At 45.6% G+C, this 26,080-nt stretch overlaps 2 protein-coding genes across 2 annotated transcripts; one reads left to right on the top strand and one right to left on the bottom strand.

Moving 5' to 3' along the window:
- The first annotated feature begins 3,963 nt into the window (after nt 1-3,963).
- On the top strand, nt 3,964-12,094 carry LOC133358976 (deoxyuridine 5'-triphosphate nucleotidohydrolase, mitochondrial-like). The gene is made up of 6 exons (XM_061577384.1): nt 3,964-4,246; nt 5,643-5,734; nt 7,628-7,672; nt 9,429-9,503; nt 10,890-10,960; nt 11,818-12,094. The coding sequence occupies exons 1-6, from the start codon at nt 4,143-4,145 to the stop codon at nt 11,872-11,874; spliced, it is 444 nt and encodes a 147-aa protein (XP_061433368.1). The 5' UTR covers nt 3,964-4,142; the 3' UTR covers nt 11,875-12,094.
- A 2,600-nt stretch (nt 12,095-14,694) lies between these two features.
- On the bottom strand, nt 14,695-21,702 carry LOC133340972 (chondroitin sulfate synthase 1-like). Its single transcript, XM_061549571.1, has 3 exons — nt 21,673-21,702; nt 20,754-20,963; nt 14,695-19,666 (listed from the first exon to the last, which is right to left on the bottom strand). Exons 1-3 carry the CDS (start codon nt 21,700-21,702, stop codon nt 17,969-17,971), a joined length of 1,938 nt encoding a protein of 645 aa, XP_061405555.1. The 3' UTR covers nt 14,695-17,968.
- Nucleotides 21,703-26,080: the final 4,378 nt, after the last annotated feature.

Raw genomic sequence — 26,080 nt, 5'->3', positions numbered from 1 at the left:
CCGCATTTAAAATCAACATCACGCGTTCAGGCTGCCGCTATCAATGTCCACGTGGTGGATAAGCAACATTTCGCAGAGCTATCATTTGCGAAAGAACCAGGTCGCTTCTGAAAATCAGCCACATGGCTCAGTGATCCTTACCTGTTTTCTTTTTTAAATGTGTCTTTTAAGTTTAGGGGCCGTCCATAATGACGTCACGCGATTTTGGACGATTTTTGACCCCCCCCCCTCGTCACACGGCGTCACAAAAAGTCAGAACCCCCCCTCAAATATGACGTCACAAAGCTCTGACCCCCCCCCTCAAAAATAAAACATGCTTCAAATATCTTTAAACTATTGTCATTGTAGTGCGTATTTAATGTGACGCTGCACTCTGATGTTGTAGGAGAAAACATTTATGCTGGTAGGAACCTCCTGGTAACACCAGCCCACAGGGGATTATTGTGTCCGTCCGTCGTACAGGGAGGGGCTGGTGGGGAGGGAGGGGCTGGGTGGGGAGGGGAGGGTGGGAAGGGGCTGGGTGGGGAGGGTGGGGAGGGGCTGGGTGAGGAGGGTGGGGCTGGGTGGGAAGGGGCTGGTCACCCCGTGGTGCCCTTATAAAACTCAACGTTTAACCTACTCACGCCGGCTTGTGCCCGCCCTCACAGTTGGCCATATTTGCGGAATACACCACGCCGCCGTTGACCCTGCAGGCCATTGACCGAGCAACCCAACGTTCCTACCAGCTCCCTCCGCAGGAATGTGTTTAAAGTTGCGCATTTTGATGTGATGTCACATTTCTTAAACCCCCCCGCCCCGCTCATGACACATCACAATCTGACCCCGCCCCTAAGGTGCATGACGTCATTTTAGGACGGCCCCTTACCGATTAAGATGGAACTTGACCTCCATCTAGTGGTAACACTCAAGACTGCCACCTTGCACGCGTTCCCCCGCATCCCTTACGCTAGGAGGTCGTGTGGCCACACTTCACCAGCGCGCGTTGGCAAAGGGTCAGTGGGGAGCGTTGTGACTCACGCAGCAAAGGTTGGTCACCTGAGTTCAATTCCCAACCCCGGGGGGAGTCTTTTCTGCGTGAATATGCGAGGAGCGATGACTGAAACCATGCCCCAATCGAGTTTGATTCACCGCTCACGGTCGACACCACCAGTGACGATTGTCTGCAACCGGTCCTAGGTATCCCCTAAGTCGACTCAGCCTCAAATTAGTACTCGGTGCTATGTTTAAACATCGCCACGAGGGAGACAAAGGCAACCCATACGGTTTACCGGTATTCTTGTACAGGGAAATCGAATTTTTCGATACAGCCGTTTCAATAGGGCAACAAAAATACGTTTTTTGGGGTCTATTTGTTTGTGTTTCTCCCTTGTGATGGGACTTTGAAGGATTTAACGGTCTGAATTTGTCTGTAATAAGGTAGGGCACTGATAAGGGGTTGACAGGTATGTAGTGGTGAGTGTAGTGGTGATGAGGGTAGTGGTGGTGAGTGAAGTAGTGGTGAATGTACTAGTAGTGAGTGTAGTGGTGATGAGGGTAGTGGTGGTGAGTGTAGTGGTGGTGAATGTACTAGTGGTGAGTGTAGTGGTAGTGAGTGTAGTGTTGGTGAGTGTAGTGGTGGTGAATGTACTAGTGGTGAGTGTAGTGGTAGTGAGTGTAGTGTTGGTGAGTGTAGTGGTGGTGAGTGCAGTGGTGGGGAGTGTACTAGTAATGAGTGTAGTGGTGGTGAGTGCAGTGGTGATGAGTGTACAAGTGGTGAGTGTAGTGGTGGTGAGTGTAGTGGTGGTGAGTGCAGTGGTGGTGATTGTCTATTTGTTTGTGTTTCTCACTTGTGATGGGACTTTGTAGGATGAACGTTGAGATTTGTAAGGACACGGAGTGACCAATAAAATCTGAATTTGTCTGTAATAAGGTAGGGCACTGATAAGGGGTTGACAGGTATGTAGTGGTGAGTGTAGCGGTGGTGAGGGTAGTGGTAGTGAGTGCAGTGGTGGTGAGTGTACAAGTAGTGAGTGTAGTGGTGGTGAGTGTAGTGGTGGTGAGTGCAGTGGTGGTGAATGTACTAGTGGTGAGTGTAGTGGTAGTGAGTGTAGTGTTGGTGAGTGTAGTGGTGGTGAGTGCAGTGGTGGGGAGTGTACTAGTGGTGAGTGTACTAGTGGTGAGTGTACTAGTGGTGAGTGCAGTGGTGGTGAGTGCAATGGTGGTGAGTGTACTAATGGTGAGTGCAGTGGTGGTGAGTGTACAAGTGGGGAGTGTAGTGGTGGTGAGTGTAGTGGTGGTGAGGGTAGTAGTGGTGAATGTGCTACTAGTGGTGAGTGTAGTGGTAGTGAGTGTAGTGGTGGTGAGTGTAGTGGTGGTGATTGTCTATTTGTTTGTGTTTCTCACTTGTGATGGGACTTTGTAGGATGAACGTTGAGATTTGTAAGGACACGGAGTGACCAATAAGATCTGAATTTGTCTGTAATAAGGTAGGGCACTGATAAGGGGTTGACAGGTTTGCGAACCTGGCTACCCGGGTTCGATTCCCGCTCACGGCCAACACCAAGTGACGATTATTTGAACCGGTTACCTGGGCCCTCCCACCCTCCTAGGTCGACTCAGCCTCAAATTAGTACCTGGGTGCGGTGCGTAAACATCGTCACGAGAGAGACAAAGGCGGCCGGGCGTGGTTGCTGGCCACCCACCCCCTCGTGTGCCAACACTGGTGCTGCTATTGCGCCCAACAGTCTGTTAAAGGGGCCATCCATAAATGACGTCACGCGATGTTGGACGATTTTTTTAACCCCCCCCCCCCCTTGTCACACGGCGTCACAAAAAGTCAGACCCCCCCTCATATGACGTCACAAAGCTCTGCCCCCCCCCCCCAAAAAAAATGAATCATGCTTCAAATCGCTTTAAACTATTGTCATTGTAGTGCGTATTTAATGTGGCGCTGCACTCTGATGTTGTAGGAGAAAACATTTTTTCAAAAGTCTATTTAATGAAGTAGAACGTGTTGTCTATATTTATTTAAAGTTGTGCATTTTGAGGTGCGTAACGTCATTTATGGACGGTCCCTTATCATATAATTATTTATACTCTTTGGTTCTTTCGGTAAAGTCACGTAGGTATCAAATAAAATATATAATTAGATTTATTTTATTATTAAAATAAATCATTCAATTCATTTCATTTAAATAAATAATTATGTGTTTTTATTAAATAAATCATTCGATTTATTATTAAAATAAATAATTCAATTTATTTTAATAAAATAAATCATTCAATTTATTTTATTAAAATAAATAATTCAATTTATTTTATTAAAATAAATAATTCAATTCATTTTATTAAAATAAATCATTCAATTTATTTTATTAAAATAAATAATTCAATTCATTTTATTAAAATAAATCATTCAATTTCTTTTATCTTCTACCTACGTGACTTTACCGAAAGTGTTTGATGCTGCTGTAGGTATAAAATAAAATAACTCATTCAATTTATTTTATTAAAATAAATAATTCAATTCATTTTATTAAAATAAATAATTAAATGCATTTTTTTAAAATAAATCATTCAATTTATTTTATTAAAATAAATAATTCAATTTATTTTATCTTCTACCTACGTGACTTTACCGAAAGTGTTTCATGCTGCTGTGTTCTGTAAAGCCTTGATGAAAAGCCGCTATGTAAATGTAATTATTATCATCATCACTTAGTGGCGAACGGCGGCTGCTGCTCTTGATATTATAACGAGTTTTCTTCAGGGGATTCGCTTTATTATTTGATTAACAAACGTGTACATTCTACACGATTACTTCACCCGTAGAGCATTGTCGTGTCATCCTGTGACACGTTACGTTTCAGTATAGAATTCAAATTAACCGGAATCGATTCAATAATCGTTACTCAAATGGAATCGATTCGCACTGCACTGCAAGAGAACCCACGAAAGCCTCGATTCCGGAATCGATTCAAAGAATTTATAAGAATCGTCTCAATTTTTTTACCCGCCAATTTTTCCCCCCCTTCAAGTTTTACTCAGCGAACGGTCCCGATAATCGCATTGATTTGAACGCTTTTAGTGAATAGTCGCGAGGACGTTAAAACAACAATTTTTGACTCATTTTCGGGATTTTTTTGTCGACTAAATCGGTAGAAATGCCCGTCACAGACCGAGCTCTCCTACGCTTCGCTAAGCTGAGCGCCAACGCCGTGGCGCCCTACAAGGCATCCGACAAGGCCGCAGGATTCGATCTCCACAGGTTAAACTTTCTCTTTTTATTCTCGTATATCATCATCATCATCATGTTCGTCTTTATCTCTGTCGTCAACATCGTCAGACACGCGCTATCCACTGCTGGATGAAGGTCTCCGCTAACGATCCCATCCGCTCCGTCTCCCCGCTGGACGGTCACCCAGTAATTTATATTTATTTTAAAAACGTCAAATTAAAATATAATTCTAGATTTGAAGCTTTCGTGACTGCAAGGATTCATATTCTTAGGTTTTTTCGGTAAAGTCACGTAGGTAAAAAATGTAAATTAATAAAAGTAAAATATATAATATCATTACGCTCCACGTTATTTGGCGAGTCTGCGTTGACAGTGGTGTAACAAGCACAGTTAACAGAAACTCAACACGTTTGTGTTAATAACACTGCATTAATACAAAATATATAATCGTCGACGTTTCGTGCAATGGCCCTACTTCATTGCTTTATTACAATACGGTGTAAATGTTTGTATTGTATTATGTTGAGTTATTTGTATAAACGTAGCACTAACGTTTGCAACGATTTTATCTGCTGCACCTTCATTGGTGGCTTGGATTATTGGCGGGAAAATTTAAGCGCCTCATCCCTCATTTAAAAAAATTAACTTAATTACAATATTCTTGGTTCTTTCGGTAAAGTCACGTAGAAGGGAAGTAATAAACATTAAACAATACAATTCTCACGACATTTCGATTGCAACACGATCAATTGCTGTGGTTTTCACACCTGCCTCCGCAGCAGACCATGCTTTCCCACCTGATGACGGACGCTTGTGTTGCGCCCGAAACGTCGTCATTTATTTTCTACCTACGTGACTTTACCGAAAGAACCAAAGAGTATCGATTCCTGCAGTCACGAAAGCTTCAAATCAAGATATGCGGTCCATAGTTTGTGTTTCACGGCCACAATTTCGCACTACCGTTGCTTGTCTTTAGTGCACCTCGATGCGTCTCTATATCGCCAAGTCTCTCTGCCTTTAGTCTATGGAACCATGGTTTGGGTTTCATGGTCAGAATCGCGTTGCTGTGGGCTCCTATTTCAATTTTCCATTCATGAAGGAGATCATCTTAGGTTTTTTCGGTAAAGTCACGTAGGTAAAACATCAAAATTAATAAAAATAAAATAAAGATAACGACGTTTCGGAGGCAACACTCAAAACGTCGTGATCTTTATTTTATTTTTATTAATTTTGATGTTTTACCTACGTTACTTTACCGAAAAAACCTAAGATTATGAATCCTTGCAGTCACGAAAGCTTCAAATCTAAAATCATGAAGGAGATGTTTCGCATCGGCTCGGTGTCGATGTTCTGATGCGATTGATCGTTACACCAGTTTTCGAGGAGGAATGTCAATAAACATTTCTGTTTTTCTTGCTGTGTGCAGTGCATACGACTACGAGATCCCGCCCATGGACAGACTGGTGGTGCAGACCGACATTCAGATCGCACTGCCGGAGGGCTGCTACGGACGCATCGGTAAGCCGACCCTGGCGCCTGTATGCAGTCGATCATCGATTATCCGGCTGCTTCCAACATTAGCCGGCGGTACCGCGCCGATCCGGCGAAACCGACAAAACCGCTCGAAAGGCTGTAACCAGTCCGGCGATCGGCACATTCCAAAGAACACAGGATGAGATGTTACTATCCTTTGTGCAAGCACTTCCAAGAGTTCATGAACAGTGAGCCTGGTGAAATTTGGGGAGCGCATCGTCAGTAGTGAACCTTTGGGTCCTAGGGTGTTTCGGCCTTTCATACTATACACCCTCCCCAAAGGCGGCCAGCGACAGGGTGATCAATCCTACGCTTGCGTCCCATTCCCAATTAGTCATAGGAGTTGCCTTGTTGTTGATAGCCAACATCCCATGGGACTATGCATGGCAGGGGCGTCCTCCTCTGTGAGTCAAGCATTGTTGACTGCATACCTCCTGGCCCTCTCACTATATAGCGTGACAAAGTAGCTATGATTGATGTCAGTGTTAAATATAATATACAGTACATTATACACAACATACAACTTAAAAAATGAAAATACTGCATGTAGATACCTCGCCATGCAGTTTTTGAGTTTGGAGTGGTGAGTACGGTACAGTAAATATAGGAGCTTTTTAAAGTAGGATATTTATTTTTGTCTGTTTATTTATGCCAATTTCACGTAAACTTATTTAATTTTTTTGCCAGAAAAAAGTGGAAAGCCTATTCTCACACTAATTTAAAACTCTAACAAAAATATATAACACCTAAAAACAAATGCCATACAAGAATGTGCAAAATAATCCATTGAATATAATGATTATTAGTGATTATCCGTCATTTTTGAAAATCTAGCACTGCCAGATAACCGATGATCGACTGTATTTTGAGTTTGCGTGTCTCTCTCTTCCTGTGGTCGCGTGGATTCTTTCTCCGGGTCGTCCGGTTTTTCCCTCCACGTTTAGAATCGACGTGCGTTTTGAGTATTTAACTGCGATAAATGTATACATGATGATAGGCAACCTCGTTGAGCTATCATTTGTGGCCAGGTCGCTTCTGAAAAAAGATCTATATAGTAGCTCAGTGGGCCTTACCTGGTAAAATAAATATAGTTTTGTTTCAAAGCCACCTCCAGCAGTGCCAGCACACAGCAGCTCTCCACATGCAAGACGCGCACTGTGCGGTTTACACACAAACATTAAATTGCGTGTGACGTTTAAACTAAATTCGTTATAATAATAAAAATGTAAAGGCGCAGCCATGTGACTGCTTGCCCTTCGCCACTGCAGGTGGAAAGGCCTCCACTAGAAAGACCTCAAGAGAGTTCCTCCTGGAGGTTGGATTACCCACATTTAACCCCACCTCACGTGACCCGTCGGTCGACTGTGGTATACCCATTTGTGTGTATTGCTGGGTGGACAGGAGTGGGGGAGGATTTAATAAAGTTTATCATTGCTTCAACTGTCATGGTGGGAGATGGCTTCGAACCGCCATCCTCTGGATTGAACGTCCAGTGTGCTAACCCTTTTGCCATGTTATGAAGTGCAAGTCTCCAACCCTTAGTATTAACTCTGTCTCTTTGGCCTCTCTATGTGCTTTGAAGAAGGGTCATTGCCCGAAACGTCTGAAAAAGGAGTAATTTACCAATCTTTTTATTTTAAGGCCACAGCATTATTAACGAATGTGTTGAGTTTTTGTTTGTTTGCAATGGTAGTAACCCGCGTAATAATTGAGAACAAATTTTTGTTTCTGCACAGCTGGGGTTTCGCCTGATCAAAAATATAACTGAATACACGATGCAGGAGCGTGTGGTCATGATCATGTGATGATGATGATGATGATGACGATCATCTCTTGGTAAATAAGTTTGTGATTTATTGGTGTGCTTTGTTTCGGCAGCGCCGAGATCAGGCCTGGCTGCCAAACACGGGATCGACGTCGGAGGTAGGTGCGGCTGTTCGGAATCGGAACCTTTACTAATCCTGGAGAAATCCGATGAGCTATGAAGCTCTTTTTCACAGATGTCTAGCAGGGGTGAGTCAGAACGTTACAGCAACAGACAATACAAAGCACGATAGGAGTACGAAGTTTCGGAAAGATAAGCAAATAAGGAGCTGTCTTAACACTATATGCATATGGACGTATTGGCGGTACTCAGGTGCTCATAAAACAGTCTGACAATGTCACTGTTGCCCTTGAGTGAGCCGCAGACTCTCCATCAGAAATTGCACTTAGAATCAGCAGCCGCTTTCCCATTCGAGCGCGTGACACCACGAGTCATAATCTTTTGATGCCACCGTCCGTCAAGAAATTATTCCGCAAATGAATCGAGGAACCTTTGAAACACGAGCTGAGTGCTGCTATACAGCAGCAGACTATGAAGCTTCGCGTTCAGCCGCTCGTAACATTCGTTTTCTGACCACTTGGACGTCACGAGAACTGATTTTGACGCACACCCCGCAAGATTTTCTGACCGGGGTTGCGAATCGTGATAAAAGCAATAATTATTGTGACAAAAATTTGCTTTTTTTTTTTATTCCGAGCACCGATGTACCGCCAAGACGTTCATATAAGTTTAAGGATTTGTGGTCGCCCCGGTGGCAGCTGTCTTTGAAACCATCCCGGCATGACACCAGGTGCACTCAGCACGGACCTGCAAATGTGAATTGCTCTACCAGAAGGGGGCGGGGGGGGTGATAATGCTACTTGGTTTTTCAAAAGAGAGTAACTTTTGCGAGCAGTTACATTTGGACGATCGCGTCGGCGGTACACATGGCCTTTGTGAATGTGTTGGGGCCTGGATGTGGTGGACCAGATGTCAAAGTATTTTCCCGGGTCATCGACTCCGATGGAGTTGACTGAAATGATGCCCTGAGTCAGGTGTCGCGAGCGGGAAGATTAGGTGGTAGATTATTTTGGGTTCCGTCCCCTTTAAAAATAGCAGCGACCCTCACATCCTGTCTCCCCGAAGGCGGGAACCCCCGCCCCCCACTCAGCATGGCACTGCTCGTGATGCCGATCACGACACTAAAACCTAATTGTCACCTCCCGTCTAGCGGTACACGTAACAGGCGAGACCTTTTACAGGGAGGAACAATGTTCCACACTGCCCACCAGGGATTATTTAGCTGTCTGACTGTCTGTCTGTCGTGCATAAATAAATATATAATACACACAGCTCTTTGATTGGTGGAGACCTACTGCCGGGTACGGAGAGGGGAGGTGCCTAAGGGAGGAGGGAGTCAGGAGAGGGGCCTGAGGGGGTGGGGGGGGGTCAGAGGAGGGGCCTAAGGGAGGGGGGGTCAGGGGAGGGGCCTAAGGGAGGGGGGGGGTCAGGGGAGGGGCCGAGAGTTAAGGGAGCTGTCTGCCTGGCTACCTAAAGTCAAGTTATATTTTATACAGGTAGAGGAACAACAGGTTCCACACTGCCCACCAGGGATTATTTGTCTGTCGTGCACGAATGCGCTGTCCAACCAAGTTCCTACCTGCCCACTCCGAAGGAACGTGTTATAAAACTCATCAGCGGAGCAATGGCTGGATTATACTACCCCCCCCCCAAGCCATCTGTGCCCCTTGTAAAATGGGAAATGTGGTGCACAATTAGTCGAGTAAACAGTAGAGTAATTGATCACTTTAAAAATATCTCCCATTGTTGCTCCCGGTCTGGTTGTACAACGCTTGTATGTGTGATTCCTTTCAGCCGGCGTCGTAGACGAAGACTACAGAGGAAATGTCGGTGTGGTGCTCTTCAACTTCGGGAAGAAGCCTTTTGTCGGTAAATACCTTTTGCCGTGCCACAGCTCTCGTAAACCTTTTAACTACGTATATTACAGTTCGTCAACATTTCCCGGACAGCCGACGGACTGCTTATTGCTGTGCCCAGGAAATATTGTCCGTCTCAGAATGCTACCAGTGTTTTCCAGAGAACTTCAAAACTCTGAAACAAAAATATAAAGTCGCGTTGCACAAATGCACGCGCGTTAAGGCGCGAACGTGTGGGTGTAAGCACATTGCCAACAGGCTCCGTTAACGAGCGGACTTGTAGTATTTTTTGTCCGCTCAAATATTATTTTACTACCACAGCTGGAAAGTTCACATGTTCCATTGCGGGTTGGTAAAAGGGTGGGAGGAGGGACTCAGGAATGGTTCAGACATCACTTCCCAGCAATGTTAGCTGTGGCCCGGAATATTTTTTAGGTCACCAGGTTTGCAGCACAGCGTGGAAATTTGTGCAAAATGCAACTTTTGAGGTATCCACCTTCTTCAGTGAGCAGCGATGCGATTGCTTCAGGAACAAACTAGAGTTCTGAACTCACCCGCCACAGGGCTGGAAAGTGAAATGAACACTTAGAATTGCAAGCGAATATATTAAACCGTCATTCAACTGGTGACACTTGAATGGCACCGTACCAGTTAAACCTGCGGGGCAGGTAAAGTTTAACTTTCACTCTTGGCTTGCATTCAACATGCATATCCTCATTCGAGTAAATGTATAGTAGGCTACTAACAAAATGCAAATATGAAGCCAAGGTACATTGGAGTGAAATTAAATTGCAGTGCAAAATATACCTTCTCCAACATGGAGCTGGAGAGAGATCAATTATTGCATCGCTTGACAGAGACGTCCATCAGCTTTGGGAGGCCTCCATCCAGCAGTGCATAGGTCATGACTGATGATCTTCATTCACATGGCATTCACCGACGAAACTCCCCGCTCAGTTACGAAGCTTCTAACCATTCTTCTACTCATGATATAAGTTGTTGGGTTAAATCAGTTAAATGTAAATGTGTCGTTAAACCCGCCACCACCCGACAGCCAATTAGTCGCGTAAACAAAACATACCAATTCGTTACTAAATTTTGATTTAAAGCTTTCGTGACTGCAGGGATTCATATTCTTGGTTCTTTCGGTAAAGTCACGTAGAAGGGAAATAATAAAATAATAAAAATATAAAACAATCATCACCTGATGATGATTGCTTGTGTTGCAGTCGAAACGTGAGAATTTTTTGTTTTATATTTTTATAATTTCCTTTCTACATGACTTTTCCGAAAGAACCAAGAATATAATTCGTTACTAGTTCAGCACATGAGTGTTGGAGATTAAACCCACAATATTTACAATTCTTTACTTGTTTGCACTCGTTTTGTCCCATTGCAGTTAAGAGGGGAGACCGGATTGCACAGCTGATTTGCGAAAAGATCTTCTACCCCCAGTTGGAAGAGTGCACGGTGAGATTTGACTTGGTCACATTGAGGTGGCCGTGTGGCACAGGCGTCTTAACAAATGAATAGTTCACGCTGACACATTACACGGCCTGATGTTCATTTTGTAGCACCGCGTTTGTTTAAATCGCGTTTCCATGAGAGGTGGGTCTGGTGGCTCTGAAATCAAGGGCATGGAGCCAGCACCGTTGGTTTAAATTCTGTCAAGTGTGTTTTAGAGTATCTTGCTGCAATACATTCCCATTTGATGATAAGCCACTTTGTTGAGCTATCGTTTGTGGCCAGGTCGCTTCTGAAAAAGATCTATAAAGTGGCTCGGTGGGCCTTACCTGGTAAAATAAAATAGAAAGTTATTAAAGTGGTTTCTCAAGTGTGGCAGGTTGATAGTCTCAGCCGAGTTGCCACTGAATGTGCAGATTCTTATTAAAACAGATTTTTCACCTTTTTGTTAAATTCCAGCTTTGAATATGAAAAATATCAGTTTGAATGTCACGTGGCAAAACGTTACTCTGTGACAGAACAAGTCCCCCCACCATTCTGTGGACTTGCAGTCACTTGAAAGGATCTCATAGCTCTGGACATGTGAAAAAAAGAGCTTGAAAACTCATCGTATTCCTACAGTATAAATACATATTCTGATTTCGAGATATACGATATCCACTTCTGTGGGCTGTTCTCTAAGACGGGTAGTTGAACTGCTCTTTGAGAATCTGACTTGATTCTTGGTCCCATGACATGATGCCGGAAATCCAAGTAGCCAATTTTTTTTTAATGTTAACTATTTTTTACGAAATATAAGCGAAGCTATGTTGTACGACTGCCTAACATAAATGTCAATGTTTTGTTGCCGTCAATATTTGCAGTCACTGGAAAACACGGAACGAGGCAGCGGAGGTTTTGGATCGACTGGAAAAAACTAGACGAACGGAAATGAAGTGTGAAGATTTGAGACTTTCGTAACTTGTGTATTGTTCCTGCATAACTTACTGCCATGTAATCAAATGCCAGTCCTTGTAATTTCAATTGCGCTTTGATTACCATTTCACTGTAACTCCAGTATTTGTATTATCTTCAAAAGTAGTTTGGATACATTTCACAATGAGTGTTCTGTTTGTTAGTAAAAGCATTACAAAAAATGTACAGGAGAATATTTTGAGTTTTTTTTTCTATCACCTCATTTACATGGACAGCATACTTGAGTTGCCTCGAGTGCAGCCGAGCTGAAGAGTGGCTTAAGTTGGTAAAACATTTTTTGTATGTTTCCATGATTTTCTGAGTTGTAGAATTGGACAGCTTATTGCTGGAAATATAAAGTGAAACTGGAATTCGGGGGAAGCTACACAGACTAAATATCAATTTATTAAATGCTAATTTCCGAGCAGGTTGCTTGAAAGTCAGGTCTCTGTGGTGTATGCAACTGGTTGCAGAGCCATCCTCCATATGTCAGCAATCTAGTCTCATACAGTATTCCCTTTTCACGAGGGATACCTTTCGGAATTGCTTGTCAGTAGAACATTTTGCGGATATTGGCCTACGAATATCGTACGCGCAACATATGCAGATGTTTCTAAAGCTTCGAGAAGTAATCTCTCATCACTTTTATCTCATCACTTTATCTCATTGCAGTTGTGCAGAGTTCCAAATGAGATTACAAAATCCCAGATAGCAAGTTCATGAGCAACGAGGGAAAAACCGCATGAGCAAGTTGCGCAACTGATCACGCGAGTGTGGAGATAGTTTAAAGTGATGCAGGGTTTTCCTATAACTAGTTTATGGGCAAGTGAGAGCCCAAAGGTTGCAAAGGAGACCCGGGAGAAAAACTTGTCATCAGCAATGATACTGGTAGGAACGAAGTGGACCAGCCACCAATAGATTATTTCGTCCGTCCATCCGTGTAGCAACATCGCCCCCTACTGCAAACACTTGGCATGACCCTACAAAAACCTTTAGACTCAGTGACGCTTTCCTGGTTAAACAAGTGTAACATTCCCTTATAATTCCCTCAGATAGCTTTTAATTAAAACATTTAAATTATGAGGCTTTCCTGGCTAAACACGTGTAACATTCCCTTATAATTCCCTGATAGCTTTTAATTAAAACTTTGAAAATAAAAAAAAACTCAGCGCCCTAAAGCCTACAGCTAGGCCTAACGCCTAGAACTAGGCCTCAATCTCTCCCTTCGTATCGTCCGATTAGGTGTAGCAACATCGCCCCCTACTGCAAACACTTGGCAGGACCCTACAAAAACCTTTTGACTCAGTGGGGCTTTCCTGGCTAAACAAGTGTAATAATACATTGTTTACATTCTTTGGTTATTCGTTCCTACCAGCCCACCCCACAGGGTCCTGTTAAGTCCACTCCTTGATGTAGGCTTCCCCCACCTCTCATGGTCTCGCAATGATGGAACAATCCTTGCTCCAGCACGTGAACCGATTGAAACGCTCCACCTACGTGGTGGATGTCCTCTGTGATATTCCCTCCCACAAGCATTCCATATAAAAATGTCACCGCTTGAGTACAAAATTGTCTTTATTAATGTCGTGGGCTTAAAAAAATATTAATACCAAGTAAATGCATTCTTTAACAAAAAAACGAAATACACCATTACTGCATGCATGATAAATCTCAATTGTAAGAAATGTCACGAATATAAAACACTGAAATTGTCTCGGAACAGAAAACGAATGGTGGCAAAAGCGCTGCTCTTGCAGGAATTTAACTCGAATCCAACACTTTCTGGACTTGAGAATACCCATCGCAGGAGAATGCATGCAGGTTGGAGATAAGTAGATACACATACATGCTCACAAACAGCAGAATCGTAAGGCACGACTTCCATCGCCTTGCGTGCGTGCGTGCCATGCCGCCACGTTTCATGTGTACAATGCTCTCTAAGGCTTGCCGGCCACATTTGGATCTTGAGCTGAGAGCAGTTATTTGAACGTATTGGCGGTACACCGATGCAGCATAATGCACCGGTCCTCATAAAACAGTCTAAAAATCTAAATTTAAATTAGCAAATCTGTTCATCAGTCTTCAATTGACACTTCGAAGGCTTATTCAATCTACTAATAAAGGTCTATTGCCCCGTTGATTTGGGTCCGTCGAATTGAAGAACGTCAAGCACACAAGTCAAATCTGCCTTTGAAACATGGAGCAAGCCATTCGTCATCAGCTTGGGCGCTGCTATTTGGCAACGGACTGAATCTTCGTGTTCAGCCACTTGTAACGTTTGTGGTCTTCCGACCACTTTGACATCGCAAGAGCTGATTTTGATGCACACCCCTGAAGATGTGAAAACATAAATAATGATTGCAATTTTTTTTACGCTCATTTCATATACCGCGCAGCGTACCGCTAATACGTTCATCTCGAGGAGCTAAACTTAAGCCGAGGTTCACAGTTGAATCTGCAATGGGCCATTCTCATCTGCTGAGGTATACACATTAACAAAGCGGAATAAAACGGCACCTTTTAGCTGTCTTGGGGAGTCGCGTGAACTAACCCGGCAGGCCTGTGGCCACAGCGTTTACAGCAACACTTTGCAACTTATACCAATGGAACCTCATTTGGCAGTAAAAAAATATGATAATTGTTTTTTTACCCTTTTATCTGGCAACAAAACTGACACATTTTTTACAAGGAGTCATGTTTGCATAGACCACAATACCTGCAGTCATTATGCAGAGTTATGTTTTTTGTGTGCATTATGACTGCAGGTATTGTGGTCTATGCAAACATGACTCCTTGTATAAAAGCTGTCAGTTTTGTTGCCAGATAAAAGGGTAAAAAAACAATAACACTTTGCAACTTGTACAGCAGCACTTGTGAATCCAATGCTGCATGAGAGCCGCGTGAGTTGTGCAGAGTTATTTGACCATACTTCACCACGCCGGTCAGTGAAGGTGGGGAGTGTTGGTGAAGGAGCGTAGAAAGAGCACAATAATATCCCGATGTACATCTTTCCCCCCACCCTTTACGTCGTCATTATGAATACCAACGTCCGATTTTTGTCGCCTCAACCTCACACCCACACGTCGCCTCTCGCTACCCTGTAAACCGCTTTGATTTAGATCGTTTCGGTATTTGTCTTCGCACCTTTCAGGAACGCACCCCCCCCCCCCCCTCGTAAACTGGGGTTATATTACTGAATGACAATAGCTTATGCTGCATTGCCCAAAATGGCTCCACAGCTTCTAAGAACTGTTATGCATGGCGGTCACCAACCCAAAGCACTTTCCAGGCTCAAACCTGCTTGGCATCTGAAATATGATGAAGATCGCGTGCATTCTGGGTCATTTGGTCACAGACGGTGTATAATAAACACGTCTGTATGCAAAAATGTGTTTTGACTTTTTTTAAATCTGTCATTTAGTTCTGTTTTTCCCATTACCCTAGATGTAACAGCATAGAGTTCGCGTATTCTTTGTACGGATAGTAAATAAGAAAATTCTCTCAATCGTGATGCGACATCACGAGCGTAAGAATAAATACAAATTTTATCGATGCACCTTCACACATACCTTTTGCCCGAGGCTCACAGAGCCAGACTCGATAAAATGTTTACTCCCAAAAAATCCGGAATGTAACTATTCTCCCCTTTTCACTATCGCGAACCCTTATTTTTCTAACACTAGCAAATAGAGCGCCTTCAGTGAATCGGAATATTTATTTTTATACTGGAGGAATCCGATGAGCAACAAAGCTATTTTTCACATATCCAGTGGATTGTAGGCATCACGTGAAACTAATGTAAATATAACAATAAAAAAAATATATAATTGAGGCATGGACACGTCGGTGCAGGAGAGAGCTCTTGCAGCACTGGAGTGGCATTCGGGACCCCGTCCAAGATCACTCGCCACCGATATTAGCCGTGGCCAGGCATCGAACTCCAAAGGCTGGTAATTGGAACTCGGACCGCTGGGTTCGTAGTGCGGTGTTGTAACCGCTGTGATCACCGTTCCACCCAGGGATGACTTCCCCGTGCGGTGTCAGTTATTGAGGTTGTTTGCCTACTTCGCCACGACAGACCTTGATAGAGAGCTCGTGCATCGCAATGTAAAAAAATATCTATTTAGGAATCTTTTGTGTCGATTCTAACGCGCGTGATTTGATGTCTATCAAGCACCTTAGGAAAAGCTTAATTGATAGTTCTAGATTTGAAGCTTTCGTGACTGCAAGGATTCATACTCTTAGTTATTTCGGTAAAGTCACGTAGGTAAAAAATGAAATTAAAATTAATAAAAACAATAAAAATCACGACGTTTCGAAGGCAACACGAGCTTCCATCTTCAGGTTTTCACCTGAAGACGGAAGTTTGTGTTGCCTTCAGGCGAAAACCTGAAGACGGAAGCTTGTGTTGCCTTCGAAACGTCGTGGTTTTTATTGTTTTTATTTTTATTAATTGATAGTTATCGATGAGTCGATGAATTGTTACACATCTTACGTGTATGAAAATAATGCTTTTAACGCTACAATTAACATAAATGTGCAAATGTATAAAAAAAAAAACACGGTACGCAAGCGACAGGCAGTTAACTTAAAAGTTAAAGAAATGAAATGTACTTCATTCAGTTCAATGCACAAAGTTCAGCTTTTGGTTTTGTATTTTGGCTCGGCGTAATTACCGATGAAACGTCCACGGACAAGTAATTTTGGAGCTTATATTCTTCATTTGTTTGTCAATTTTATCCAAATTGTGCTTTTGGTGTCAAGTCATCAGCCCAATAATTCGCTATGTAACACGATTTTTGTTCCTGGGTAGTAAGTTTTATTTGTTTTTGCTTCAAAAGTATAGAAAACTTAGCTTTTGTTACCAGGACTTTATGTGAAGGAATTACACAAATGCACACGATTTTTCATTGAAAATAGGTAAATTTCAAATATCACTGTCCTGGTCACAAAAGCAAAGTTTGTGGGCAATAATAGCCATTTTCTGTACTTTTGAGGCATAAGCAATTAGAAAGTAGCACTACCCAGGAACAAAAAAAATCATTTTTGTTACGCAGTGATATAATCTATTCAGTCGCAGATGCAGATATCGAAACGACTTCTGAGATCCCTTAAAAGTGCACACGTTAAGCGGCAGCACTTTCCCACCTGTCCTGCCACGGAGTAATGTTCATCATGGGACCTCCTTTGCCAGTACCAAAATATACTAATAGGGTTTTTCCCCTTTTTTCTGGCAACAAAACTGACACCTTTTGCAAGGAATCATGCTTACATTAACTACAATACTTGCAGTCAAATCATATGAGACTAGGCTCTAAAGAAAGCTGTCTGGTGTGGACCAATCAGTTTCAAAGACAATGCATAAATTATCAGAGTATTGTTTTTTGTTTGCATTTGACTGCAAGTATTGTGGTTAATGTAAGCATGATTCCTTGCAAAAGGTGTCAGTTTTTTTGCCAGAAAAAAGGGGAAAACCCCTATTAATGTTCGTTGCATGATGGTCGAACAGATATTTTTTTAAATCTCAGAGCTGAAATTTAGCCAGATTAAGGGTCTCTGCGAGTCGCTGATGATCAGGCTGAGGGCGATAAGCTCGCTACACTTGAGAAACCTGCCTTAAAAGAACAGGCAGCTGAAATCTGCATTTGCGTTCAGGAATCTCTGGTGCTATCCCCGCGTTCTGACCTCTCGCCGATGTGGTTTTAATGAAATGAGTGCGCCACAGAACATCGGCACAGGCGCGTTGAAACTGCGTCACTATGAAATATAAATAGTCCGACCCAAATTGATAAAAAAATATATATATGGGCCCAGGAAAACTTTCATGTGTATTAATTTTTACAGTGTAATTATAATATCAACTATTTACCAGTAAAGCCTGGCCGAGTCTCAAGTCTTCATGAGTGTCCTGCAACTTTGGGATGTTTGGCCTAACTCCGTTGAAATCCAACGGCGCCGCCATTGCTCACCCCCCACTCCCACCCCCTACCAGCACGCGCCCATCTGTTGTACGTCGATGGCGCCGCCGAGGAAATCGATTTGACGCGCCGGCGCTTGCGGTTACCGACTCGCGGCACCGTCGCCGCCGCCAACAACGTCGGTGGCCGTCGGGCCCAACCTCCCCGGCCCCCGTCCCCCTCCTTCGTCTTCCCCAGCGGCGGCCACGGCGGCGGCTTCGGCGTGCGCCAGCCACGTGTGCGCCAGCTGCCTCGCCGATCCCAACGTCGACGCCTTCGAGTTGCGGCACATGCGCAGCTGCCTCGGCTCCAACGCCGGGTCGCACCGCACCTCGTGGTGGAGGTGAGCCACGCCGGGGTCCGGGCTGCGGAACACGGCTAGCCCGCCACCGGCACCGCCGCCGGCACGAGCCGCCACCACCTTGCCGAACAAGTCGACGTCCTCGAGTCCCCAGCCCGTAATCGATGTGTCGAAACCGCCGGCACGGGCCAGGTCGGCGCGATGCAGGCAGGCGATGCCGTAGCCGAACGCGCGCCACATTCCGGCGCGATCGGAGAAGTCGAAGGGGTCGTCGTCGTCGTGGCGACCGTCGCCGTCGTCGCTCGTGGGCGAGCGGCCGCCCCCAGAGTGGACGATGCGCGGATCATACTGGCTGAAGATGACTGGGAAGTAGACTTGGCCAACCCTCCCGTCGTCGTTGGCGCTGCCGGTGGTGGGATCGACGCGACCGGCGTTGTCCCGGCAGCGCTGCAGGGCGTCGGCTGTGAAGGCCAGGTCAACGTCGCAGAAGAAGAGGAGGGCATCGCCGGGAAACTGCGACGACCCCACCTCCAGAGCCAGGCCTCGCGAAAAAGGCCCGGTCACGCTCAGCACCTCTATCTCCGCCTTCGGGTAGCGCCGGCGGTACTCCTCTACCAATGCCTCGGGTCTTCCCACCGCGTCCCCGTCGCCGCCGCCACCGCCGCCGTCGTCGCTCGAAGGGCGAAACAGCAGCAGCACCAGCTTAATGTTCTGCGGGCGAGCCAGGCACACGCGCTCAAAGTTCTCCATGAACCTGACAAACGCCTTGTACCGCCCGGCCAGCGGCACCAGCATGTGGATCCTCTCCCGGCTGGGCCCGGCGGCCGCCAGCACCGCCTCAACGGGGGTGCGGCCGAACGGCGCGAAGAGCCCGAGCGAGTTCGATAGCTTCACCGCGAGCAACGAACCGTCGCCGGCATTACCGCCGGCGATACCGCCGCCGTCGGCCGAAGCGGCGGCAGCTGCGGCGGCGGCGCTAGCGTCCACGGCCGCGGCGAACTCGGCGGCTTGCATCTCGCGCTCCTCGGCGAATTCGGCGCGGCCGAACGTCTGCTGCAGGTAGGCGTGGCGGCGCACCGGCACGGCGGCGCGCTTGCCCTCGCTGCGGCGGTACGTCATGAGGACGTCCAGCACGTAGTCGGCGCCGTGCAGCGGGTTGACGCGCGCGTAGCCGTACAGGATCTCGCGGAAATCGATGGCTCGCCGGCGCGCCCTAGCGCGGGCGTCGATCATTTCCATGAGCTGGGCCACGACGGTGCCGTCAAGCGCCGAGCGGAGGGCGCCGCCGCTCAGGGCTTGGCGGGGGCCCTGGGCGCCGGCGCGCGCCGACCAGAGGTGCGTGCCGGTGAAGAAGTCCCACTCGAGCACGTGCTGGCGGTCGCGCGGGTGGAAGCGCATGAAGGAGGGCGAGGCGCCAAGGCGCCGGTCCTCTGACGACACGTCCAAGGCGGCGCTGGCTTCGTCGTCGCCGCCGTTATCGAGCAGCTGCTGAGCCTCCGTCTGCGTCGGGTAAGATATAATAATAACGTTTTAATGAATACAAACTCAACACGCCTCTCTCCGCCGTGCTTTCCGCGTCGTACCGCGTGAAGCGCGCCGTGACGTCTGATGTTACGCGCTCCACGCACTGGCAGCTTCAGGAACTGATTTTTTTTACATTTTATTTATCTCGACAAAACTGAAGACAGCTCTGTGATAAATGATGAAATTACTGAAATACAGCCCCTCTGAAATAAATAGATTCAGGGAGTAAACTGAAGAAACTTAATTTACTATTAATCGAAAACAGCCCTAATACGGCAAGGTCCTCATTTATCGCGGTAGATGCGTTCCTGAAAAGTGCTACGCTGTGCAAAAAACGCATTTTAACGAAAATATTTCCGCATAAATAACGATAAAGTTTGCAGAGATACTACTACGCATACGCAGCGAGATGGCGGGGCAAATAATGGAGGGTACGCTGCTGCTGTGCTGTATCATTCCGCGTACTGTATCACTGTACCGCTCAGCTGTGCAGCTCAAGAAAGTAGTTCATCGTCGACCACGAAGAAACCGCATTATAACGGTGCACGCGTTTCACGTGTTTCCCTCGTGCAAGAGACGCGTTATAGACAAAACGCGTTGTGTGAACACCACGCGTTAAGCAAGGACTTACCGTGCGTATATTTTTGTTATATACATATACACATCTTCTTGGTTCTTTCGGTAAAGTCACGTAGAAGGGAAATAAGAAAATAATAAAAATAAAATATAATAAAATAATTCTCAAGACGTTTCGGCCACAACGCAAGCAGCCGTCCTCAGGTGAAGAACAGGTCTGTCGGAAAGACAGCGTCTGAATGAACACCACCAAGCTTGGCAGCGTATATTTAAGCTTTATTATTTTATTATTTCCCTTCTATGTGATTTATTTATTATTTCCCTTCTACGTGACTTTACCGAAAGAACCAAGAAGATGAATCCCTGCAGTCACGAAAGCTTTAAATCGATACATATACACACATTAGGTGTCGTTTTTTTAATAGATGTTACGACGATGGGTGCAACTTGGCACGTGCCGAAGACCGTACCCTCCACCCCGTCTCACCGCAGTCTGCAGGATCTGCCGGTGCAGCTCGATGGTCTTGTGGCGCAGCTCTTGGGCACGTGAAGCGAGCAGCAGCGAGTGCAGGCGGTACTGGTACGCGGGGCGCTTGTTGGGGTGCAGAGTGATGGCGCGGTGCAGTTTGCTCGCCGGCAGATCTTGGATGTAGCCGCGCTTGTTGCGTTCGTAGTGCTCGTAGAACAGCTGCTGCATCTGCGGTGGGAGCGGCGAGATGGAGTAGACATGGCGGTGAGGGCGGTGAGCAGAGGTCGCAAACGGGTTTTGATTCCTTACCCGTACCCGGCCGCACCAGGGTCGCAAACGGGTACCCGTACCCGGCCGTACCCGTACCCTACCCGTACCCGGCCGGGTACGGGTAGGGTACGAGTATCGGGTCACTGATTCCGACCTCTGGGATGAAGCCATGTTGCAGGCGCGGGTGGGTTGATTCTAGGAACTTGAATCATAAGTGACGGAGTTAATTTGGGTAAAATCAATGAAAATGGGGTATGCCGATAGCATAAAAATGAGATGTGATAGAGCAAATCTGAGATCAGATTTGGAATCAGCACCCTGAAATTAGTCTAAAACAGCTGCAAAAGTCCAGGCCAGAAACTTTTTTTTGTTGACCAGTGTTAATGGAGGCTCAAGCTCCCTCCTGTCCCATCCTCAGCCGACTTTCTGACCCTACAATCATCAGCTCCGTCTAGGCCAGTTCTGCTGCATCCATGCAGCTACCTCTGCCAGACAGTCTGGTAAGTTAAGCAGGCGAGAGCTGCAGCTGGGTTACCTGAGAAGGAGACATATGGGTGTCATCGGTGTACTGATGGCACTGAAACCCGTGCCTTCGGATGACAGTTCCCAAGCAGCCTAACGTAGGCACTGAATAAAAGGGGAGATAAGACTGACTGCTGAGGGATACCGTGAGGGGAGGGTCTAGGGGGGGACACATGGGGACCCAAGGCCATCTGCTGGGTCCTGTCCTGCAGAAAAGATCCAATCCACTGTTCGATGACTAACCATCGATGGCTATCCATCGAACAAAGACGTTCACTGCATCGCGCTCTTTCAGATGCGCTTCTGCGGCTGTCTGGAACGCTCTTCCTTTGTGATATTAGAAAGCCACTGCAGCTATGCGCTTTTTAAATATTGAATGAGAACGATGTAAAGAAGCTCAACATACATAGAGAAAGAGTGAATACATATCTTTAGCTGAGCAAGGTTGTCAGAACTTGGGATGATGGGAGGACATTTTTAAGTTAAGTAATGTGTTTGGGAAAAAGGCAGAAAGATAAAGTGTTTGGACCTGTAGTGTAGTGGTTCAACACACTATGGATGAGATGAATCAATCTGGCTCATAGACCAAGTCCGAGAAGATGGGTGGCTCAGGCTAGAGGGCTGAGCTGGCACTGCTGAGACGCTAGGTTTGATTCCAGGTTTCAAACTTTGTGTAATTAAACCGGGTTTACATTTTTGTGAGCTGAGAATCTTAGCCTGGTCCACCCGATGACTGTACAAAAAAAGCCATTGCATAAAATTAATCTTTGCACTTAATACGGCTAGATTCCAGCTCTCGATATGAACATCAGGTGGGATCATGCAGCAAACATTTCTCTCAACGACAGGGCAAGTGGGAAAGTGCTGCCCCAAATATGTGGACCAGATGTCACCTCATTCCAGATTGAAACTCATTTCTACACTGCTTGTGTTTAGTGTGTTGTCCTTCCCACGCACATCCGATTAGCACGCTTGGCTATGTATGGTGTGAGTCAGGGGCGGTTTCTTCATTAGGGCGATTGGGCGACGCACCACCAATCTCAGCCGTTACTGTGCCTCTGGATATAGTCCAATCAGCGTCATGTCACGTTCTGTGGAGTACCGCCTCTTTTTGGGCGATTTCACTCCGGCTGAGAATCGCCCCGAGTGTTCCATAGACTTACATTCAAAGATGTTTTTTTCGAACGGCGGGCGCTGCAATGCATTCTCTACGGCTTCCGGGAGGGCTCGCACTAACGTGCTTACGTCATCATACGTGCTTACGTCATCATACGTAAGCACGTTTCAGTCAACAATATTATTTGTCGCCACCTAGTGGAATCTTTAATAGAAGAAACTGAGTGGATTGTAATAATATGAGTATAGAAACAAACAAGGAGATGTATTGTAAGAGTCACTTTATTTTTCATTAATATTAAAGTAGTGAAGTTGCCTTTACATGCTTAAGCTGTTAATTTATCCATTGCATGGGTGGACCTTATCCCTATCAATCATCCAGACATTTGCCCCCCCTGAGAGATTTTGCAGGAGCCGCCACTGGTACGAGTTCAAAAACATACAAACTAACATACACCCGAAGGGCTCTAATAGGTAGTAGCACTGCACTACGAATCCAGAAATCTGGGTTCCATTCCCGACCATGGCTCACAGTTGCACGTGAACCGGTCTCAACATGTTCATTGCCCGCAACACCATTGGCACGTCACGGCACGGCTTCTCTGCAGCGGGAAAACATGCTGGGATCTTTAGATTTAAAGCTTTCGTGACTGCAGGGATTCTTCTTCTTGGTTCTTTCGGTAAAGTCACGTAGAAGGGAAGTAATAAAATAATAAAAAAAACATAATAACATTTTGCAAGCAGAATTTTTATATGTTTTATTTTATTATTTTATACTTCCCTTCTACGTGACTTCACCGAAAGAACCAAGAAGATGCTGGATCTCCCCGAGGCCGTGCAAGGCGCAGCTGGTATTGTGCGAGCGTAAAAAGTGGAATTGTCATCTCGGCACCACCAGACACATTCCCACATTTCGCAAGCTGAATTTTTTGGCCAGACAGCGAGGGCATGGGCCCAAACCACTGCTGCCACCACCCGCAGCCGCTGTTGCTTCCAACTTGGAAGAGACAGCGGTGCTTTTTTGGAAAGCATCTGGATCATGATCATTGCCAGGAAAAAACCTCTGGTGACAAATGCCTCGTTATGAAACCGACTTCTTATGCATGGGGGGAAACTTGGGCTCAGTATCGTGTGTCGGTCAAACTGGCAAAATATATTTTTAGGCGAAAAGAAAACAAATCTAGGCGTAGAGTATCGGCGTATCAGGCGGTTGTCTTTCTCAGTTTAACACGTAGGCTTTCGCGACCAATGTTATTCATAATCAACGTTTTTGGGTTTAGATCGCGTTTATTTATAAATGTGTCGTATATAATTACAATAACTCCCCCCTTGAATCTTGGCACCTGATGAGTTAATGATGACGTCACCCTGCTGCTGCTCTATATAAGAACGGGAGACACAGGAGAACCTCACCATTCTGGCGAATTGCCCGATGATGCTGGTTGCAATTACCAGCGAAACGTCGTACTCAAATTGTAAATGTTGTGGCTTCAACACACCGGTGGGCTAAAGCAGTGAACTATTTGTCTTTGTCAACGTGACACTTTTTTACTGATTGGCCGTGTCGGGTGGTGGAGGGTTACGACACATTCATAAATAAACGCGATCTAAACCCAAAAACGTTGATTATGGGTTGTCTTTCTGTACACTTGGACATTTGTGTAGACAAAGGGATCGATGAATATTGCCAGGAAAACCCCTGGCGTCAAATGCCCCATTCCGAAACAGACTTCTTATGCATGGCGAAACTTCAGATTGCTATCATGTGTGGGTCTAACTGCCAATTTTTTTTTGGCGAAAAGAAAGATAATCTACGCGTACAGTATCGACATTGTCGGGCAGATGTCCTTTTGCACAGACAATGGAGAAGAAATGGATTCGTCAAATTCTTTAGTGTTTTTGTTTGGGTCAGACGGTGTCGGTACGATGTCAATTTAAGCTGTGGCCAGCCGATACGGCCAGGTTGTCAACGCGGACACATTTACCAACTTGCTTTTTTTTTCGCTTTTGGAAAGCGAAGGGGAATTGGGCAGTTATAGTACCACGTTTCGCTGAAGAGTACACCCAGCATGGTCAGGTAGGGTAGCCAGAGCTCACATCTCGAGTGAATGCGCTTCCTAATCCGCGTCCCTCAAGTAGGTGGCCTTGAAGACATCAGAAAACCACACGCAGTTACAAAATTTCGAATTTGCTCACTTTTGTAAAATGCCGGTTTGCTGTAAGAATACAAATCAATTGGCACATGACCCATCTGCCAACTTGATGTTTTCTTTGTTGGCTTTTTGTGTCTAGTTTGTTGTCCTTCCCCGCAAGACCAATTCGCAGAGGTTGGCCACATACGGTTCGAAATAAGTTCACATACAGACACACATAGGTTAGATGGTGGAGGGATTATCGCTCTCATTGACATTACAACTGCACAAGCCGAGCCAAAATAACCAAGTATAAACTATATCTTGGTTCTTTCGGTAAAGTCACGTAGAAGGGAAACAATAAAATAATAAATATAAAACAATAAAAAAGAACCAAGAATGTGAATCCCTGCAGTCACGAAAGCTTTAAATAAAATTTAATTATAAACTGTTTACATTCCTCTAGTGTTTAACATTGACTGTGGAATACACCCCTGAGTTTTGGTTCTATGTCACCCCCTCCCCCTTTAAACAATTTCAAGTTTACGGCTGAGCTCAAGCAGTAGAATTTCACCTAAAGAACTTACTGATCTCGTCGCATAATTCATCGCGCAAACTATGGATGTTCAACTTCTTTCGCACCGTACGTAGCCGGTCAGCCACGCAGCGGCTTTTGGCTCACCATCGAACAGAGACGCTGGTCGTCGCATCGCGCTGCTTTCATGCGCGCTTCTGCGGCCTCCTGGAAATCTCTTCCCTTCCCACATTAGGAAGCCACTGGAGCTATGCACTTTTAAATATAGATTGACAATCTAATTTCTTTAGAACTGCTTTGTGTTCAATTTGTTAGCACGGTTGACTACGTACGGGTGCGAAAGAATTTCAACAAACATAGTTTTGTCCGGGTTCTCAAGATTTTTTTTTTTACCATGACAAAAACTAAATCCGCACAATCAAACCGGTCAAGTGTTGCTTGTGTTGAGCCAACGCCGCTGAAATGACGCCGTGCGGCGCGATGGGTGCGAAGAAATTCGACGTACATACATATACAGTACATACGGGGGAGCAAAGGATAAAATCTTTCAAGTGTGGCCATGGAAGGCGAAGCAGGCGCCAGCCCAAGTGGGGCACCGCTGGCATGCGCTGTCAGGAACGCGCTGGCAGATTTAACGCGTTTCGGCGAGAGGCTACATTTTTGCCAGCGGTCGAGGTGTCGGGCGCCTCGGCGCGCGCCAGTGGGTCAGCAGTCGAGGAGTATAATCGTAAAGTGTGTATCGTGGTGGTGGTTTTTTTTGTAGACGTCGT

Source organism: Lethenteron reissneri, chromosome 1, assembly GCF_015708825.2.
Source record: "Lethenteron reissneri isolate LAM-NWPU_2019-01 chromosome 1, ASM1570882v1, whole genome shotgun sequence".
Classification (NCBI taxonomy): Eukaryota; Metazoa; Chordata; class Hyperoartia; order Petromyzontiformes; family Petromyzontidae; genus Lethenteron; species Lethenteron reissneri.
The sequence above is the reverse complement of the archived record's forward strand: the minus strand, read 5'-3'. Positions and strand labels throughout refer to the sequence as shown.

What these genes read in the sequence shown, in the direction of transcription:
- LOC133340972 (XM_061549571.1), bottom strand. Translation starts at nt 21,702, where the DNA reads ATGTGTCCCCCCCTAGACCCTCCCCTCACG. An exon ending in CCCTAGACCCTCCCCTCACG is followed by an intron (nt 20,964 to 21,672) that starts GTATCCCTCAGC and finishes CTCCCACCGCAG; the next exon opens with ATGCAGCAGCTGTTCTACGA. An exon ending in GGCAGATCCTGCAGACTGCG is followed by an intron (nt 19,667 to 20,753) that starts GTGAGACGGGGT and finishes TACCCGACGCAG; the next exon opens with ACGGAGGCTCAGCAGCTGCT.
- LOC133358976 (XM_061577384.1), top strand. Translation starts at nt 4,143, where the DNA reads ATGCCCGTCACAGACCGAGCTCTCCTACGCTTCGCTAAGCTGAGCGCC. An exon ending in GCAGGATTCGATCTCCACAG is followed by an intron (nt 4,247 to 5,642) that starts GTTAAACTTTCT and finishes TGCTGTGTGCAG; the next exon opens with TGCATACGACTACGAGATCC. An exon ending in ACACGGGATCGACGTCGGAG is followed by an intron (nt 7,673 to 9,428) that starts GTAGGTGCGGCT and finishes GATTCCTTTCAG; the next exon opens with CCGGCGTCGTAGACGAAGAC.